We start from the raw sequence: 19,048 nt of genomic DNA on the forward strand, positions 1-19,048 counted from the left end.
AATGCCGAGAAGAGTAAGTTCGCCACGACCGGTTTCGGCCCTGCATCAGGCCTTCCTCTGGTGGTCTGAAAATAGTTACGTACACTAACATAAGTAACAAAATATATCCATAAAACATCATCCATTGCCTAATACTAACATGGTTCCAAACTTAACACTTGTTCTCTTTAGAGATACATGTCATTTACATTATGAAATGTATATCAAAGACACCAATAGTTACATACACAAAATATAAGTAACTACCTATCCATTGAATAACAACTATAAACAACATTGCATTATACTTACATAGTTCCAAATTTAACACTTGTTCTCCTTAGAGATACCTGTTTTTTACAGTGGAATCTAGGTCAAAGGAACAAGGAGTGGCCATAAGCATTAAAGAGTTACAAACATCCAAAAATTTGTTTTTAAACAAATTGTATATTTCTAAAACAGTATATACTCACGGGATACTCTGCTGTGTGTTAGGTTCTAATTGCGAGTATGAAAAGCATCAAGGGGTTGCCTCAATTTAAAGGGGAAGATGTTAAAGAAACAGAAAGGTTTATATGAAGATATAGAAGAAATACCACCAGATGGTGCTATGAGTACCCTTATTGTATTGGGTGTATTCAATTAGGGATTTATAGTATGCTAAGGTTCTATATATAACAACTGTATGAATTTTGTTCATTTAAGCCCTGTGGATGTTCTGTCCGTAATCTGAAAATCCAATATGTTTCCCTTTGCAAAAGTTTATTATTGAAGTCCATATGTTTGGATTGTGATACTACTTCTAGTATGTGGTATTTGAATGATTCAGGACTATGCTGTAGATCACAGAAATGTTTGTACAGTATGGATTCTCTGACATGATTTCGTATTTTGCTCCTGTGCTCTATAATTCTGCTCTTAACTTCTCGACGAGTCTGCCCCACATATGATAAATTACAATCACAAATTATCATGTAAATAACCCCTTTGGTTGTACAGGTGGCAAAATGGGGAAATTTAAATTCGAATGATAGATGTTGGTGTGTCAAGATTTTGGTCTCTATCAATTGGCTGCATACTGAACAATGATGGCAGCGATAGTTGCCCACCAGATTAGATTTTACAGTCCGGGGCCTATTGGTTATGTTTGAATGTACCAATATATCCCCAATATTCCTTGTTCTTTTATATGCTACCAAAGGGGGTCTATCACATCCAGGGATGTCTCTTATTAAGTTCCAGTACTTTTTAACAGTTTTGATGGCTAGATTGGACAAACTTGTAAGTGTGAGTGGCCATATCAATCTGTCTACTCCTGGTCTAATTTTGTCCTCTAGGAGTTTAGATCTAGGAATACTGGCAACCTTCGAGTAGGCTGATTGTATTATGGACTCTGGGTAACCTCGATTTCTGAACCTGCTTTTTGTCTCTTCCATTTCCTGATTGAAGTCCTGTAGGGTAGAGGAGTTGCGTTTAATCCTGAGCATCTGTGTAAAGGGTAAATTATTTTTTAATGCCCAATGATGGTAACTGTTGTAATGTAACAAAGAGTTTCTATCAGTGGTTTTTCGGTGGTTACTCACTTTCAATCGATCATTTTCCTTTGTAACCACGACATCTAGAAAAATCAAGGATGTAGAACTGATGTTTCCTGTAAATTTAATTTTGAGGTGAATTGTATTGATCCAGGATAATAACGTTACTGCCTCCTGATGTGAATTAACAATGATAAAGATATCATCAATAAATCTACAATATTTGATAATGCCGTCCGCTACAGGGTTCTTTGTGTGATTCAAGATAGTTTCATATCACTGTAATATCACTGTATACCAATATTCCGTTAGAGGAGGCACGATATATATGTGAATCAACCTTGAACAGGAGGCCTAATCACCACCCTCCCACCTTTTTTTTGTTGGATCTTCTTGATATTATTCTTGAAAAAAATTACTTCAAATTTGATGAAAAATACTATTTCCAAATACAAGGTGTAGCCATGGGCAGTCCTGTCGCGCCAGCGATAGCCAATTTATTCATGGATAATTTGGAGAATGAAACTATCTTGAATCACACAAAGAACCCTGTAGCGGACGGCATTATCAAATATTGTAGATTTATTGATGATATCTTTATCATTGTTAATTCACATCAGGAGGCAGTAACGTTATTATCCTGGATCAATACAATTCACCTCAAAATTAAATTTACAGGAAACATCAGTTCTACATCCTTGATTTTTCTAGATGTCGTGGTTACAAAGGAAAATGATCGATTGAAAGTGAGTAACCACCGAAAAACCACTGATAGAAACTCTTTGTTACATTACAACAGTTACCATCATTGGGCATTAAAAAATAATTTACCCTTTACACAGATGCTCAGGATTAAACGCAACTCCTCTACCCTACAGGACTTCAATCAGGAAATGGAAGAGACAAAAAGCAGGTTCAGAAATCGAGGTTACCCAGAGTCCATAATACAATCAGCCTACTCGAAGGTTGCCAGTATTCCTAGATCTAAACTCCTAGAGGACAAAATTAGACCAGGAGTAGACAGATTGATATGGCCACTCACACTTACAAGTTTGTCCAATCTAGCCATCAAAACTGTTAAAAAGTACTGGAACTTAATAAGAGACATCCCTGGATGTGATAGACCCCCTTTGGTAGCATATAAAAGAACAAGGAATATTGGGGATATATTGGTACATTCAAACATAACCAATAGGCCCCGGACTGTAAAATCTAATCTGGTGGGCAACTATCGCTGCCATCATTGTTCAGTATGCAGCCAATTGATAGAGACCAAAATCTTGACACACCAACATCTATCATTCGAATTTAAATTTCCCCATTTTGCCACCTGTACAACCAAAGGGGTTATTTACATGATAATTTGTGATTGTAATTTATCATATGTGGGGCAGACTCGTCGAGAAGTTAAGAGCAGAATTATAGAGCACAGGAGCAAAATACGAAATCATGTCAGAGAATCCATACTGTACAAACATTTCTGTGATCTACAGCATAGTCCTGAATCATTCAAATACCACATACTAGAAGTAGTATCACAATCCAAACATATGGACTTCAATAATAAACTTTTGCAAAGGGAAACATATTGGATTTTCAGATTACGGACAGAACATCCACAGGGCTTAAATGAACAAAATTCATACAGTTGTTATATATAGAACCTTAGCATACTATAAATCCCTAATTGAATACACCCAATACAATAAGGGTACTCATAGCACCATCTGGTGGTATTTCTTCTATATCTTCATATAAACCTTTCTGTTTCTTTAACATCTTCCCCTTTAAATTGAGGCAACCCCTTGATGCTTTTCATACTCGCAATTAGAACCTAACACACAGCAGAGTATCCCGTGAGTATATACTGTTTTAGAAATATACAATTTGTTTAAAAACAAATTTTTGGATGTTTGTAACTCTTTAATGCTTATGGCCACTCCTTGTTCCTTTGACCTAGATTCCACTGTAAAAAACAGGTATCTCTAAGGAGAACAAGTGTTAAATTTGGAACTATGTAAGTATAATGCAATGTTGTTTATAGTTGTTATTCAATGGATAGGTAGTTACTTATATTTTGTGTATGTAACTATTGGTGTCTTTGATATACATTTCATAATGTAAATGACATGTATCTCTAAAGAGAACAAGTGTTAAGTTTGGAACCATGTTAGTATTAGGCAATGGATGATGTTTTATGGATATATTTTGTTACTTATGTTAGTGTACGTAACTATTTTCAGACCACCAGAGGAAGGCCTGATGCAGGGCCGAAACCGGTCGTGGCGAACTTACTCTTCTCGGCATTAGAATATACAACGCCGATTGCACTTCAATGTATATTGGACAATCCATTTGAGGCTGCTTGTTATTACTGTGAATTTAACGCCGACTGCATTTCAATGTATATGGGACAATCCATTTGATGGTGTTTGATATTACTGTGAATTTAAACAGTATACTAATTTGCCAGATATATTATTTACTGAACTGATTCATTTTCAATTGTATATATAGGAGGTCATTTGTGTTTGAGATGACTGCATGGAGCGCCATTACCTTCCCGTCGGAGCGGTACCTATTGATCTACTCACATTTGCATGTTTTTGAAGTTAGGTTGGCCTGACCCTGACATTTATTGTACCATCATGCCATTGTGAATCCATCTGGCCTTGTTTGAACTAAATAGGTATGGTAAAAATTTAGATGGAAGAACATAAGACAGTAAAAAGGAGCTCCGGATGGAATTATAAACTATCTTGCTTGAAACTCTAGAGAATGGCTACCAATAAGAGTTGCCAATTCTGGGCTAGATGAACTAATGGTAATGTATGTGACACTCAAGAGTACATTTAATGTGGTTAACTGTATTAAAAATCTATAATGAATCAAAATGAAAACAATATATTCCAAGCCCATACAATTTTGATCAGCAGGGCATGGGCAAAGCTTTAGGTTGAAGTACAAAAAGGGTAAGGAATGCTGGAGGTGTCTAATGGAAACAAAGATGATTCAATGGGCATTTATGGCTGCTGAGTGCAATGGAATGGAATATCCTGGAAAAGGGCAGGCTGAGTCCCCAGGCTGGAATACATACTGCAATGTTTTCTTTCAGGTCTCACTTGCTAGTATTGTATAAACAAATTTAATGGAATGTCCTGGTCTGGAGTAACTGTTACAGATAATTTACCTTTTCAACACCCACCATTGTGGATCATGCCACTTTCTACTAAATAATATTAAAACTGATTAAACAATACAATTAAAATATATTGCAATAATGTACGTTAATCACACGTGGATCTAATAAATTAAAAAAACTCCAGCAGCTTTCATAAAAAGGATTTATTATAACACATTTTTTAAAAAACATGCTGCATGACTCATAATTTATGGGTGATCTTCTGTCACACATATTTTCTCAAGAAAAAAAACAACACATTCACTATTTCCTTTCCTTTACTTCTGAAGCTAACATTTCCTTTTATCTCTGTTTTATTGTATTCTCCTTTGTGTCTTCGTAGAAAAAGTATGGACTGTCAATGATTTCATACAAAGTGGTACTATAAAGATAGACCATTATTGAAGAGAAAGTGGATACCAACAGCTTAACTAAACAATATTCTTACACTTTTCATCATTATATTTTTCAGCAATGGGTCATGCCACGTAAAGATTGCCTGGAATCCTAGAGAAATATGGCATTTTGCAAAGTATCAAGTGCTCATACTTACTCCAAGAGACCAAACTGACATCTAACGTTTCCTTTCAAGATATCCGCAACTGGTGGTACAAAGCATCAGAATGCACTGAATGTCTGAATACAAACACTTGTCATTTCCACTCTTCAAGTGGATTAGTCATAGATTGTAAATCCAGGGCAATACAGTAATCTCTTTGAGATCTAACATTCTTCTCTTTACTAGACAGACAAAGTTATGGCCACGTCTCTGTTTGAGGATCGCAGTTACTACAAGGGCTATCCAGAAAGTACATTACATTTTGGAATTAAAAATGAACAAAGCATAGGAGAAAACATTTACCATATGCAGTTGAAAGCCACACCCAAATACCACATTTCACGTAGTTGCCATTCAAATCTAGGCACTTACCATAGCGATGAAGGACCTTTGCAACTCCTTCCCCACTAAATTCTGCCACTTGTCCTCAACCAGCCGGTCACCCCTTCCCGCAGCTGCGCAGCGTCACCAGCCACGCCCCCATTGTTGGAAACAAGTGGTTGAGGAAGCAAGTGGCAGAATTTAGTGGGAAAGGATTTGCAAACGTCAGGAGAGAATACTTCTAGAACATGGCCATAAAGCCCAGAAAACATACAACAACCCTGCAAAACTCTTTATTTGAAGGTATGGAAAGCCTGTTCACCCTATGCAGTTATATCACTATTCCACTTTAACTGCTATGGCAACATCCTATGGTATCTTGGGGTGCTGTTTAGGAAAGCATATTGAGAATTCACAGCCAGAGAGTTCTAGTGTCTCAACAGACTTCAAATCCCAGGATTCCACAGGATGTTCACATGGATGTAAAAATGGAATCCTAGTACTGTAATTATGTAGTAGGAAAAGGATAAGAGTCTCCAGCACTAGAAAATATTGCTCATGTGATTTCTAGTAATATCAGAACAGTATCATGTTAACATTGATTAATTAATTGTTACTTTTAAACCCAGCCATTCTGCCTCAACAAAGGGCACACACAAATAAAGTATACAAATAAAACCCACTATAATTAACACAACAACAGGTTAAAGGTGCAATTAAAACAGATCAATGGGAAGAAACAACAGCCAGATTCAATTAAAATTAATTAAATTAAACATAATTCAATTAAACTCCAGTTACATACTTAAATTATGGGAACACAATGCCTGATTGACTGAAATGGTCTTGGTCTGCTAGGGGAAGGAGAACAGAAGGTGGGTCAATGTAACCTTCCTTGGCTGGGAGCTGCAGAAGAAGATATGTGTTCCTAATAATTAAGTTTGATCAGCTGATATTTCCTAATATTTTTCAAAAGCAATCCTATTGTAAAGGAGTGTTAACAATAGTCCAAAATGAGATGTCACTGAGATTTATGTTGCCATGGTTCTCCTAATATCTCTATCTAGGAACATTGCTTTATGAGTAAGCAAATCATGGAAATACATGCTCTCCTACATTTCACAGAAAGAACCCAGGACACATCTGCCCAAACAGCATTACACTGTGGCCAAGTTGGCAAAGCCTATTGATGAGGAAGAAGATACAAAACAGGAATGGCCACAGCAGTTTGGTTTTGCCTGAGCCTACTAGAAAAAGTAAGATTTTGTCTCCTCCTCCTCCTCCTCTCCATTCTCACCTCCTGAGTTAATGGAGTGTAAAATATTTCTTTGAATTTAGTTTGCAGCAACTGAAGGATGAAAAGGAAATGTGAGAAGGATTAGGAAGAAACTGGGATGTTTAAAAACATCATGTAGCTTTGTTAATCTTGCAAAAATCAAGAATTGCAATGCAGAGGCGATTTATTCAGAATTAAGTGCGAAAGGCTCATATGCTAGATTCAAAATGATTGCATGGTAGCTTTTAAGACAGTGGTTCTCAATCTGTGGGTCCCCAGGTGTTTTGGCTTACAATTCCCAGAAATCCCAGCCAGTTTACTAACTGTTAGGATTTCTGGGAGTCGAAGGCCAAAACCATCTGGAGACCCCAGGTTGAGAACTACTGCTTTAAGAGATATGTTTACAATAAAGGACCAGTCAATATGAAGAACGCAGCAACACCCTCTTCTGACTTGGTCTGCTAATCTACATTGGAATTTTGCTTGCAAGAAGAAACTACAAATATGGGGTGGACGTTTGTTGTGAAAGATACAAAATTATGAAACAAAATAAACAAACACAGAGCAAAGGAAGAACATAAGTGAAATGAAATCTTACTTCAGTATCTCTAAGAATGGTATTAACCTCTCTCTCGATTTCTAAGATATTGGACCATATGGTAAATGTCTCCATATAAACTAAGGCTAGGACCCAATAATATACCTTCCAACATTTGAAATATGTGGCCAAGTCACATCAGAGTGTCAATACAGAGAATCAAGATGGCAGACATCATCAGTGAAGAACTAACTAGAACTAAGATTACAGAATTAAAGCAGTTTGATGCCACATTAACTGCCATGGCTCAATGCTATGGAACTCTAGGATTTGTCATTCTGTGATAGATTAGCCCTTATCTGTCAGAGAGCTCTACTGCCACAACAAATAATAATGAAGTGTAGATACAGCATAGGAAAGGTTGCTGCAGCTTGCTTTTGCCTGATCCTACAAAGAGGTTGGAACAGGCTGTTCTACTTTTTAGAGTTCTGTTTGCCCCATTAAAGCTTTAAATGCTGTAATGAGTTTCTAGTAGATAGCATCATATTACAGACCTAGCTGGCTGCTCTTTAGAATTAAAGTCACTGGATTATGATCAGGAAATATCTTTGGCAAAATCTCTATATATAGATGGATAAATGTTAGCTCCAGGCATGGAACCAACCTGACTGTAAATAAAGATAAAAGTTGGAAATATGAGGCAAAATAAAAACAAAGGGCTAGCATGATGCCAGTAAAAACACTAATGCACTCAAGAAGAGAAGACATCAATGAGTTTAAACTTTACTGTCCTTTGTCTCAGATCCCAGAGGGAAGCAATTTCAATCTGCATCAAGATCCCTCCAAACTAAGTGAAGTACAGCAGAGACATCTAATACAAAATATAGACCTGTAACTACAGTACCAGCACTTTTCTTATCCTGTGTGGGTTTTTTTTTACATTCTTTCTTAAAAAGCCAGCGGAGCTTTAAAATACTGCATGATGTGTTTTGTGCATTTTTGGTTGGCCAATAAAGTTATCACTCTTTTGTGGGGGAGTGTAATACTTTGCTGTTGAATGCTATTAGAGGTGTACATCTATACACATAATAAAAGTGAAAAACTGTATGTGTGTATCTGTATGCGAGGGTCCGTTCACACAGACAGCCTCTGCCCTCCACAAACAGGCTAGAGTTCCCAGTTCTGTGGCGCCACCAAGTCACTCCCTCCAAGGACATTGAAGGTTACAGCAAGCACATCCCAGTATTCCTTTCTCTTTCCATTGGCATGACCCCGCCCACTGCCTTTCCCTTAACCCTTTCCTGTGGCACACAGCAAACAGAGGAATTGATCAGCAACTGAACACACTGCAGAGGTTTGGGGAGAATGCACCATGATTTATAGGACTTGTAGGGACTGGGATATATAGTTCACCTACAATCTAAGAGCACTCTGGACCCCCACCAATGATGTACCTGGAACAAACTTGATACACAGATCCAACATGGTAAAATTTGCATACTGGTGGGATTTGGGTGTGATTGCCCTGGAAATTTGGGAGTTGTAGTTCACCCATATCCAGAGAACACTGAACCCAGCAGATTGACGGATCTGGATCAAATTTGGCACACAGACCCAACATGATCAACTTTGTATACTGGCAAGGTTTGGGGGTGATTGAATTTAGCATCTGGTAGTTACAGTTCACCTGTATTCAGAAAACACTGCACCCAGTCAATGACAGACCTGGACCAAACTTAACACACAGACCCAACATGGCCAGCTCTGAATACTGGCACATTTTCAGGGTGATTGCCCTGGAAATCTGGGAGTTGAAGTTCATCTGTATTCAGAGAACACTCAATCCAGCAGATGATGGATCTGGACAAAATTTGGCACACAGACACGACATGGCCAACTGTGACTGCTGGGGGAGTTTTGGGAGGACTGACCCAAACTTTTTGGGCACTGTAGTTCACCCACATCCTTATGCATTTTCTAATGGGAGCATTCATAAAAAACAAAAGCAAAGACTGAGGTTTTTTTTTTTTTAAGACAATGTAACCTGTGATCAAACTGCTATTACCTAACACCCAAAACCCAACAAGGCCCTTTTCAAGTAACCCGGGCATCACCGAGTACCCAAGCTAGTATGTTATAAAAATGAACTAACTTAGACTGATTCAAGATCTATGAAAGCTGTGGTACTAAGGACAGCAAATTTATCTGTGTTACGAGAATACATATTAACCTATACAAGTTGTTCTTTTGTTAATTTCCTCTCTAGGTATTTTCTAGGTTCCCCAGTGCAACTCTGTTTAGTCAGAAGTCCATTTCAATAGGATTCACTATTTTCCATCCATACCATATAAAATATGTGATAGTGCTGTTAATTTTTAGAAGCAGACCTTAGCAATTGACACTAAAGGAGAGAATCCACCTGGAAAGTTCTCCCTGCACTTCAGATTTCAAGCTACTGTGTTAAGAAGCACCAGGAAAGCTATCTAAAAATACCTTGATACCCAACCCCTAAGGCAGGGCTTAGTGACCCAGACATTGAAGAAGGGATTAAAGCCCTTTTTCATAGCAATAGACCTAGACCTTTTAGTAATGCCAGTGTAAATGCTTGAATACAACAGCGATGGAAAAGAATTATATAGGAATCAATACAAGATTCTGACCAATATATATACATATATCACTCATTCACACACATACACACCATCACCTAGACTTGCTGTGAGACAAAACACACGTTTCATCAGAAATTCATGTATTTGTGACAAACTGTACTTTGGAGGAGAGAAGATGAATCTATGCTACTAATTCATCTCATGGATTAAAGAAAGTAATTAAAATGAAGGACCTGTAAAAAGTATGCTGACTATAATTAGACTTTAGACTACTAAAATTAATTAATGCATTAATGGAGGTTGCCTGGCATGATTTTAATGCATTCACTTTTCCCCTTCTACAGCAATCTTCACGTTCATCAAAGTCTCCTAAAAATCCATGAACTCCTGTACTGGATCTTCACATATTATCTATGACCTCCCTGAAATAAATGTTGAGAGTTAACTTACCAGACAATCAACAGGAGTGTTTTTAAACAGAAACGACATGTTGGTCACTTTGGGGCTGGATAAATGAGTCCATTAAAAGCAGAGTTTTCCCCCTCTCTGCAGGAAGTATAAAAACTGCTAGCAAAGCAAGGTTAGTGTCCATTAACAGCAAGGGCTGCTTTGTTAATTAGCTCAAATCATATTATATACACAGAAAAAAGTAAATCACAGTATCTGCTAGGTGTCCAAATGACTCATAACTACAGAAGGCACCAGATGCCCTTCAACAAAAAAACAACATTATCAGTAATGGAGATTAATAGTGGTGGAACTGATGAAACCTGTTAATCAGAATAAGAGTTTAGCCCAGGGTTATCAAATTCATTTTCAGTGAAGGCCATGGCAACCTTATGGTTGCCTTGAATGGGCTGTTGAATCAATGGATGGAGAATCTGTAGATACAGAGGGCCAACTATAATTTTGACATAATGGTTGTCACTTTTTAGTTTTTACCCAATTTGGGTCCCCAACTTCCATCCCTTTTTATTATCTGCCATGCGGACTGGGGATAATGGGAATTTTAGCCCAATAGCACTTGTAGTTCTGAGGTTGGGGAAAGGTTAAAGGACATTTTAAAGTTAGTCATATCCACAAGCTTTGTATGTAAATTCAGACCCCATTATTTTGACTGAACAGAATAAACTGCAGCCTTCACATTGCTACTCTGTCACAACTCCCATCAACTCTAATCATGATGTCTAATGTTGAGGAATACATTATTAGACATGTAGTGCAGCATCACATTAAATGACATGGTGGGCTGGAATCAGCCCCTTGGCCTTGAGTTTCTCACATGTGGTTTAGCTCATCCTGAATTCATAACATCAGCACTCAGCTATGTAAGCAAACCTAGGGCCGCCCCGCCCCCCCCGAAATTACGCCCCCCCAACATACCGGAGGCGGCAGCGTGCTCTGCAACCGTGGAACTACAAAGGCCTCCAGGAACGCCTCACTTTCTGGCGAGATTTCGCGAAATCTCGCAGAAATCTCATGATATTTCGCGAAATCTTGCGAGAAGAGCGAGGACTTCCTCGTTCTGTGGCGAGCGACCTGATGGTTGCCGCCACCGCTGCCTAGAGAGCGCCCCCAAGGGCTGTGCCCCAAGTGGCGGCTTCAACGGCTTCAATGATGAAGTGGCCCTGTCAGCACTCAAGGATATCATACCAACTGACAGTATATAAAATATACATTCTCTCACTACTTTCCAGAAATTGAAAAATGACAGAAAATTGTATTTCAAGACAACTTTGAAACAAATGCCTTACCTTATAATGTAGTGCTAATTGTAGTACTATAATGTTATGCATGTACAGAATACACAACAAATCTATCTATCTATCTATCTATCTATCTATCTATCTATCTATCTATCTATATAAATGTAATGTGTGTTTTTCCGATGGAGTAAACAACAAAACCACTGAACCAAATCACACCAAATTTGGCCACAAAAGTCAGTCATCCAATCTATGTCTTTCAATAAAAAAATCTAGAAAAAATAAAGCCCAAATTACAGAGGAAAAGCCATTCTCCCCCTGGCTGCCAGTTAGAAGGGTAGGCCCCACCCCCTTTAGACCTCGCCCACTTCATGTCCTAGCAAACCCCTCAGCCACAATGGCTGACGGTTCACTTAGGCCTCTTCCACACTGCTTATAAAATACAGATTATCTGATTTGAACTGGATTATATGGCAGTGTAGATTCAAGGGTCTTCCACACAGCTATATAACCCAGAATGCCAAGGCAGATAATCAACAGTATCTGCTTTGAACTGGATTATCTTGAGTCCACACTGCCATATAATCCATTTCAATGTGGATTTTATACAGTTGTGTAGAAGGGGCCTCATATAATCCAGTTCAAAGCAAGTAATATAAGATTATAAATATAATATATAAAATTACTGTGGTATAATAAAACAGAACAATATAATCTCTAAAATAAATAAAGAACAACACTCTGAAAACAGGGGAATTTCAGACAGGAAACAATCAGAGCCAGCTAATACCACCCCCCCAGGGAGGAAGCTGATGAGGGAGAAAAGTAGTGTGTATTATCAGAGTGATTGTTGTTGTTGTTGTTATTATTATTATTATTATTATTGTGTTGCTGTGAACCATGAAAATGAACACAATCTGGCTCCAAGTATTAAAAACCTCTAAAATCAGAACACTAAATAAAGAACAACACTCTGAAAACAGGGAAATTCCAGACATGAAACAATCAGGGCCAGCTAACACCTCCCAACAAAAAATTTCCCCAGGGAGGAAGCAGCCAGCATTTGAAGCTGAAAGGCCATTACATGCTAATCATTCTGGCTAATTACAGAATTCATACCTGCCTCCAACAGACCAAAAAAAAAAAAAAGGAACAACCAGAAATATTGTATATTCACAAGCTTTAGGAAATAACATATATGAACTACCACCAATTCCTCAATACTTTATTTCCCATACCACCACACTTCACCACAGCAAAGTGTGGCTGGGCACAGCTAGTTATTGTACATAATGAATATGTCTAATACTAACATCAAATTAGGTACTATAATGGCCTAAAGCCCACTGTGTTTTCCAATTAAAGTCAGACATTGAATCAAGGGGATTTAAAGAAATGTTGATTCTTTCAATCTATTCTGTCGGAGACCAGCAGTTTGGATTTAAGCCAGTGTTTTGTTGGATGAATCTTCTTGGCTGAGCTTTGCTTTCTCATAATGCTTCTATCAAAATCGGCATGTATTAATTCAACCTCTGACACAGAAAACTTTTTACCTATTGCTTTTTGGAGCACAGCCAAATCAGAATTAAGCTCCATTATCAACTGCTCATCAGAAATGACCTTGCAGTAAAGAACAGCAGAAGGATAACATGATATTTATTGTTATAAAATCATCTCATAGTAATCATAGTAAAGACTTCAGCTTGGCCACTTTTGTAAACATTGTAACAGCCATTCACTGGTTACATCTTTTTTAAAAAATATATATGAACAAGTTGGTATAAAGTTACTAATGTCTTCATAGCCTCCCTACTGTGATCAATTTACCATTCGCAAATTACAGTATCAGCAAGGTGGACTCCATTCCAATCACTGCTGTGATGGAACAGCGGAGTATTTAGTATCCTGCCAAAAATGCTTTTATAAGTATTGGGAGTATGGTACACCTTCAGAACATTGCGATCACACACAATCCCATGTTATTTCTGAAGCCAAACATGCTCAGGTCCACTACTTGGGTATGAAACAACCAGAAAATACCAAGGATCTCTAAGAAGAGTGGTTCTGCCTAAAAATTTGCAGAATTTATGCCGGCCAGCATTGACAGTATTGGCTCAGGTGAACCAATGGGATGGTTCAGTATGAGGCAGGCACCTATGTTTCCATGAGTAATATACTTCTTTTGGAGGGTTTGCTTTTGCCTGAGAAGGCAAAATTACATAGGAGCTTGTCCTTTCTGCCCTGCTTAGTTAACTGAGTGCAAATCACATTGCATCTTGAACTCACGTTACTACAACTGATGTAAGCTAAGGCCAAAGGGGGAAAGTAGAAAGAGGACAGTGAAATTGGGAAAGCAGCTGAAAAGGAGGGGGGGGGGGCAGAAAATTAATCAGGACTGCCTCTGCCAAATTGGGACAGCTGGGGGGTATGCATCTTCTACCACATCTGAGGTCAGGAGGAGATGAGTGCATGCCACACAGCTCTGTCCTTCCAGCCCTCAGCATCTTTTGTTTGAGGCAGCTGCCTATCTCTGCCAGATGCTAAGGCTGGCTGTGCTCATCGGTTCCTACCATTAAGACTCCAGAATCCTGTGACAAATACAGACCTGTGATGTCGAGCACGCCAGCCCCCGCACTCACATTACTTTGACACTCAGCTTATCACTGCCAGGAGTTCCACAGACTCATAGAAACCCTGTATTTCCACTCCAAAATCAGTTTCAGTCACTCAGAAACATTTTATCCCCTCTTCAAAGCAGCTACAGTAGCTGAAAACAGCCACTCTCAATCAAGGCTCCATTGTCCTTTGCTATATTTTAACCAAGAGTAATAATGTGTGTCTGCTTTCTGCTTTCACTTCTAGCCTGCAAAAGAGCTCCTTTTTCAGGCTCCTTTTGCAAACCAAAACTGACAATAAACCCCTTTCCGAGCTGTGGATCTCTGCCAGCTTGGCCGAGGCTGTTCAGGACCGCCTCAGGAACAAGGGAATGTGGCCCCGCAAACCACGGTTACAGAAACCCATAGGGCCCCTCTATCCGTGTCTCACGGATTTGCTCCAAACCAACTCCATTTCACTCTGGAACACTTTTTAAAACAAACTGCTATCTTGCTTCTTGCCACAATGGCCCCGGTTTCCCTCCTGACAGATGAATTTGCCCCCCTTTTATGAATGAGCGTGGGCAATGCGATCTGAAATGTCCCTTTGTGCCTTTCTATGAACTCTCAGGGTATCTGGGACCCCCTTTCCCCCTCCTGCATGAACTCCTTGTATCCCTTGTGCTGTCTCCTAGTTTTAAGGGAACCCCAAACCTGCCCGGCTGCGGGGAACCTCTGGGATCCCTTGCTTTGTCCCCTATTTTATTTATTTATTTATTTACAGCATTTATATTCCGCCCTTCTCACCCTGAAGGGGATTCAGGGCAGATCACATTGCACACATAAAGGCAAACATTCAATGCCATGACATAGAACAGAGACTGAGACAAGACGTAGGCACCGGGCTGGCCTCGAACTCATGACCTCTTGGTCAGAGTGATTTGTTGATTTGTTGCAGCTGTCTTGCTTTCCAGCCTGCGCCACAGCCCGGTCCCCTATGGGAAACACAAGGGAGATCAAAGCCCCCTGAAAGCCCCATGGATGAAACTTGTGTGTATGTCTCCCAACACAATGGTGATGCTGGATCTCCTTTCTCCCCCATTGTGAGTCCCACATGTGTCTCCTATCACTTTTATATATTTTTATTATTGTATTTCATGATATCTTGTCCCATAAAAAATAAAGCCCAGTGACCCCGTTGTGAACTTTTTCCAGCATTCCTTCTTGACCTGAGTGCCACCAGCCTGCCCCAGGTCCATATCCTGACTCAATGGACTTCTCATGATCACCATCTGAAAATAACACAATGGACTCTTTCTTAAGCCTCGGAGGGCAAAGCCAGACCACTTAAGAATGGAGCAACCTTTGGACATTCAAATCATTTCACATGAATGGCATATCTCCTCTGCGGAGAGGCAAGGTATGCCGCAGCAGTTCAGGACAATGCTATTTCCCCTTCCCAGATTATGAATCACCTAATCTCATCAGGACCACCGATACTGCCGACTCTGGGACAATGGACCTGACATCCAGGTGTCAGATCCCATTCAAGAGACTTGTTATCCAATCTTCTTCTCAATAGGACAGGTCTGGCTTGCAGGGCCCGGAGGCTCTTGCCAGACCACTGGACAATAGACCCAGTATAGGGTCACTCATTAATCCTTTCATCAACATATGATTGCTTTTGTTTTTCCTGCTGCCGCACCTCCATCTCCCTCATTGCCCAGACTGAGAGAGACATAACAGGCAGTGTTATGGTTGAGCCTTCGGGCTCCGGTAATGAAAGCACACTGAAGTCAAGTGTTTGCCCTGTTCTTTGTTCCTTACGGGCGTTTTTAGTTCTGTAACCTCAATAAACTGAGTTTTGTTTTACTTGCTGGCGTTCTGTCTATGACAGGCAGGGCTCACGTTCTCATTGGCTGAGGCGCGTGAGCCCCCAGACCACTCCTCCTGGCCTCTGACATCAGGGATTCCCCTGACCAATAATCATGGAGCCAGCCGGGTGAGTGGGAGCGTGAAATTTAAACTATAAAGTGTATAAAATGTGGTTTCTTCTGTATAATGGCATGCCGGTTCTTCTTGCATCTTATTGCTCCGAGCTGGACCAGAATAAATTCAGTGGCCTTGCTCTCTCGCGCGCCGCCCGGCTTGGCTTTTCTGAAAGACACGGCTTACAGCCCTGAGGCCTGTCTCCAATTCAAAGAAGGCTTCCGTGAACAGGTGAGACTCACCTGCCAGAGGAAAAACACCAATACATCTGGGCTTACAGCCCTGAGGCCTGTCTCCAATTCAAAGAAGGCTTCCGTGAACAGGTGAGACTCACCTGCCAGAGGAAAAACACCAATACATCTGGGACTGAAATGAAAGTACATAGCACTGACAAGAACTGCCCTCCTAAAACCGCTGGCTTGTGGGGGTTTTGAGCTGCGGGACTGCAGAAGGGAGACGCCGAAGAGGCTATAGTAGACCAGAAAGAACAGCGCGGCCGCCATTCTGCCCAGTCCCCCGGAGGTGGGAGCGGTGTGCTGGCCCCCTTGCGGACTCAGAGATCCGGGGGCAGGAGGGCGATTTACCTTCTCTTCTTACCTTCTCCCCGATGAGGCTGGGAGGGAGCTGCTGATCGCTGCTTCATCGGCTGGTCGAGCGACGGCCCCAGGACTCGGAGTTTGGGAGGCTCTTCGCTGGCGCGAGCAGGGACGGAGTGCTGGTGGCAGCGGTGAGCAGAGGGAAATTGCCACGCCGAGCCGGGTGGCCCTCCCAGCCTTCCCACTCTATCCTTGGAGGCTTTGTGGGCCGCGCCGAACCGGGCGGCCATATCCATCTCTTCCAGCCCCTTCCAGCTCCTTTCTGGGCCTTGGAGGCCGCGCCGAACCGGGCGGCCTCATCCACCTTTCCCAGCCCTGCCAGCTCATTCTGGGCCCTGGAGGCTGCGCCGAACCGGGCAGCCTCTTCCTCCTCTCCCAGCCCTACCAGCTTTCTTGTGGGTCTTGGAGGCCGCGCCGTACCGGGCGGCCTTGCCCATTTTTTTTCCTAGCCCTACCAGCTCTTCTTTGGACTTGGGAGGCCGCGCCGAACCGGGCGGCCTTATCCACCTTTACCAACTGTTTTGGATCCGGAGGCCGCGCCGAACCGGGCGGCCTTATCCGCCTTCCTTAGCCGAATTGGTCGGTTTTCTCCTGTTTCCTTGTCGGCTTTTTTGGAGATCACGCCAGACCGGGTAGCCTCCTCTGGCCTTCTTTCCGGTAGTGGAGGCCGCGCCGGAACGGGCGTCCCCCTCCTCCCTGCACCTTCGGTCTTCCCCTGACTAGAGAGGCCGCGCCGGACCGGGTGGCCTCTTTCAGTCTTCCAGTCTTTATTAGCCTTTCCAGCAGCCTTGGAGGTCGCGCCGGACTGGGTGACCTCTTTCAAGTGTCTTTTGACTCAGAATGCCGTGCTAGAGCTGGGCCCATCTTCCAACTACTGGGTCGGCTGGAGGGGGCGGCACTAACGGCTGGGTCTGATATAAGTCGCGGCTCTAATTGACTGTCTGAGCCGTCACTGCCTGCAAGATCAAATTGACAGTTGTCCTCAGTAAGGAGGGATAATTTGACTAGTAGGAATGTTCCAAGAAGATATCCTTGGGAACTATGAATTATCACAACTGTGTCATCTTATGGGCAGATCTTTCAGCCTCGTTTTGGCCCAACTAGTAATCTTACACGACAAAATCGACGCTCCGGGAGTGGAGAACTTTACAGATTTTAATCAATCGGAGGTCAGTTGGCTTTCAGGGGTGGGTAAGGAGGGAGGGCCCGAGCAGCAAAAGTATGTTAAGGCGACAAAACTGGACAATGGACTAATTGAGGGAAGGGAAGACTTCCTCGCTGATCAAGATGGACAGGGTGGGTTTGGGGACAGGGACATAGATTTGAGTGTGTCAAAGCTTATTGTGAACACTACACCAAAGATGGACCCTTTGCCTTCTGACGCAGAGTGCCTGGTCGATCTTTTTTATCTAACGGAACAACTTGCACTCGAAATTAAAGATAACAAATGGAATAAGGGTGGATGGAATACAAAGAGATCAATTCGGAGATCTATGGCTTGTATTCTGTCAAGGAGCCTTTCAGATATTAAGATCAAGACCATCACCTGGCTCCACAAGGGGTTCCAGTCTCCCGACCACTCAGTAGGCCTCATTATCACTCTTGAGGACAGACAAATTAGAAACGAGTTGTGGGCCCTTAGATACTGGTTGAGTTCACGGGGTATCACACTCAGGAAGGTTGTTGTGGACCCCGTAATTCGACCTTTAATAACCAACCTGCCCTTACATACACGAGCCTCTATTGGGGCTAGAGGCAACAGTTTGCTGACCTCTCCTTGTGGGTCCCTTCCCAAAGTGATTAGTTGTACGGATTCGCCTACCCATTCTATGTCCACTCCCTACCCATATTCCCTGCCTTCTATGTCCCTACCATGCCAGCTTGAGAGATCTTCCCCCTCTGATAAGCTTTTCTCGCCGTTTCCTCTAGACACTTATCCGGATGGAAGTCATTGCAACAGCTCGGATTTCAGGAGTTGACTAGGCCTGACGAATAATGCTCCCACTGAACTAGGATCCCTGGGGGGTGGGGACCGGGAGGGGGAAGGTTCCATCGAGGTTGTGTGGGGGAGGAGGTTGTGCGGTCAACGGTTTCCCAGAGAGAAGCGCAACAGATGTCTTGCGACCCTGGAGAAGGTTAGGTGTGGTAGTCCCCATGACAGC

The 19,048-nt window shown here is 41.6% G+C and overlaps 2 protein-coding genes across 2 annotated transcripts in view; one reads left to right on the plus strand and one right to left on the minus strand.

Annotated features, from left to right (window-relative positions):
* Positions 1 to 19,048, minus strand: part of ptprr (protein tyrosine phosphatase receptor type R) — a 129,751-nt gene that overhangs the window by 76,288 nt on the left and 34,415 nt on the right. The gene's annotated exons all lie outside the window — the stretch shown is intronic.
* Positions 1,791 to 4,044, plus strand: LOC134299534 (uncharacterized). The gene is made up of 2 exons (XM_062982612.1): positions 1,791 to 3,531; positions 3,758 to 4,044. Exon 1 carries the CDS (start codon positions 1,979 to 1,981, stop codon positions 3,173 to 3,175), a length of 1,197 nt encoding a protein of 398 aa, XP_062838682.1. The 5' UTR covers positions 1,791 to 1,978; the 3' UTR covers positions 3,176 to 3,531; positions 3,758 to 4,044.

Source organism: Anolis carolinensis, chromosome 5 (assembly GCF_035594765.1).
Source record: "Anolis carolinensis isolate JA03-04 chromosome 5, rAnoCar3.1.pri, whole genome shotgun sequence".
Classification (NCBI taxonomy): Eukaryota; Metazoa; Chordata; class Lepidosauria; order Squamata; family Dactyloidae; genus Anolis; species Anolis carolinensis.

Bases quoted from the DNA above. Each gene is read 5' to 3' on its own strand.
- LOC134299534 (XM_062982612.1), top strand. From the start codon at position 1,979: ATGGGCAGTCCTGTCGCGCCAGCGATAGCCAATTTATTCATGGATAAT.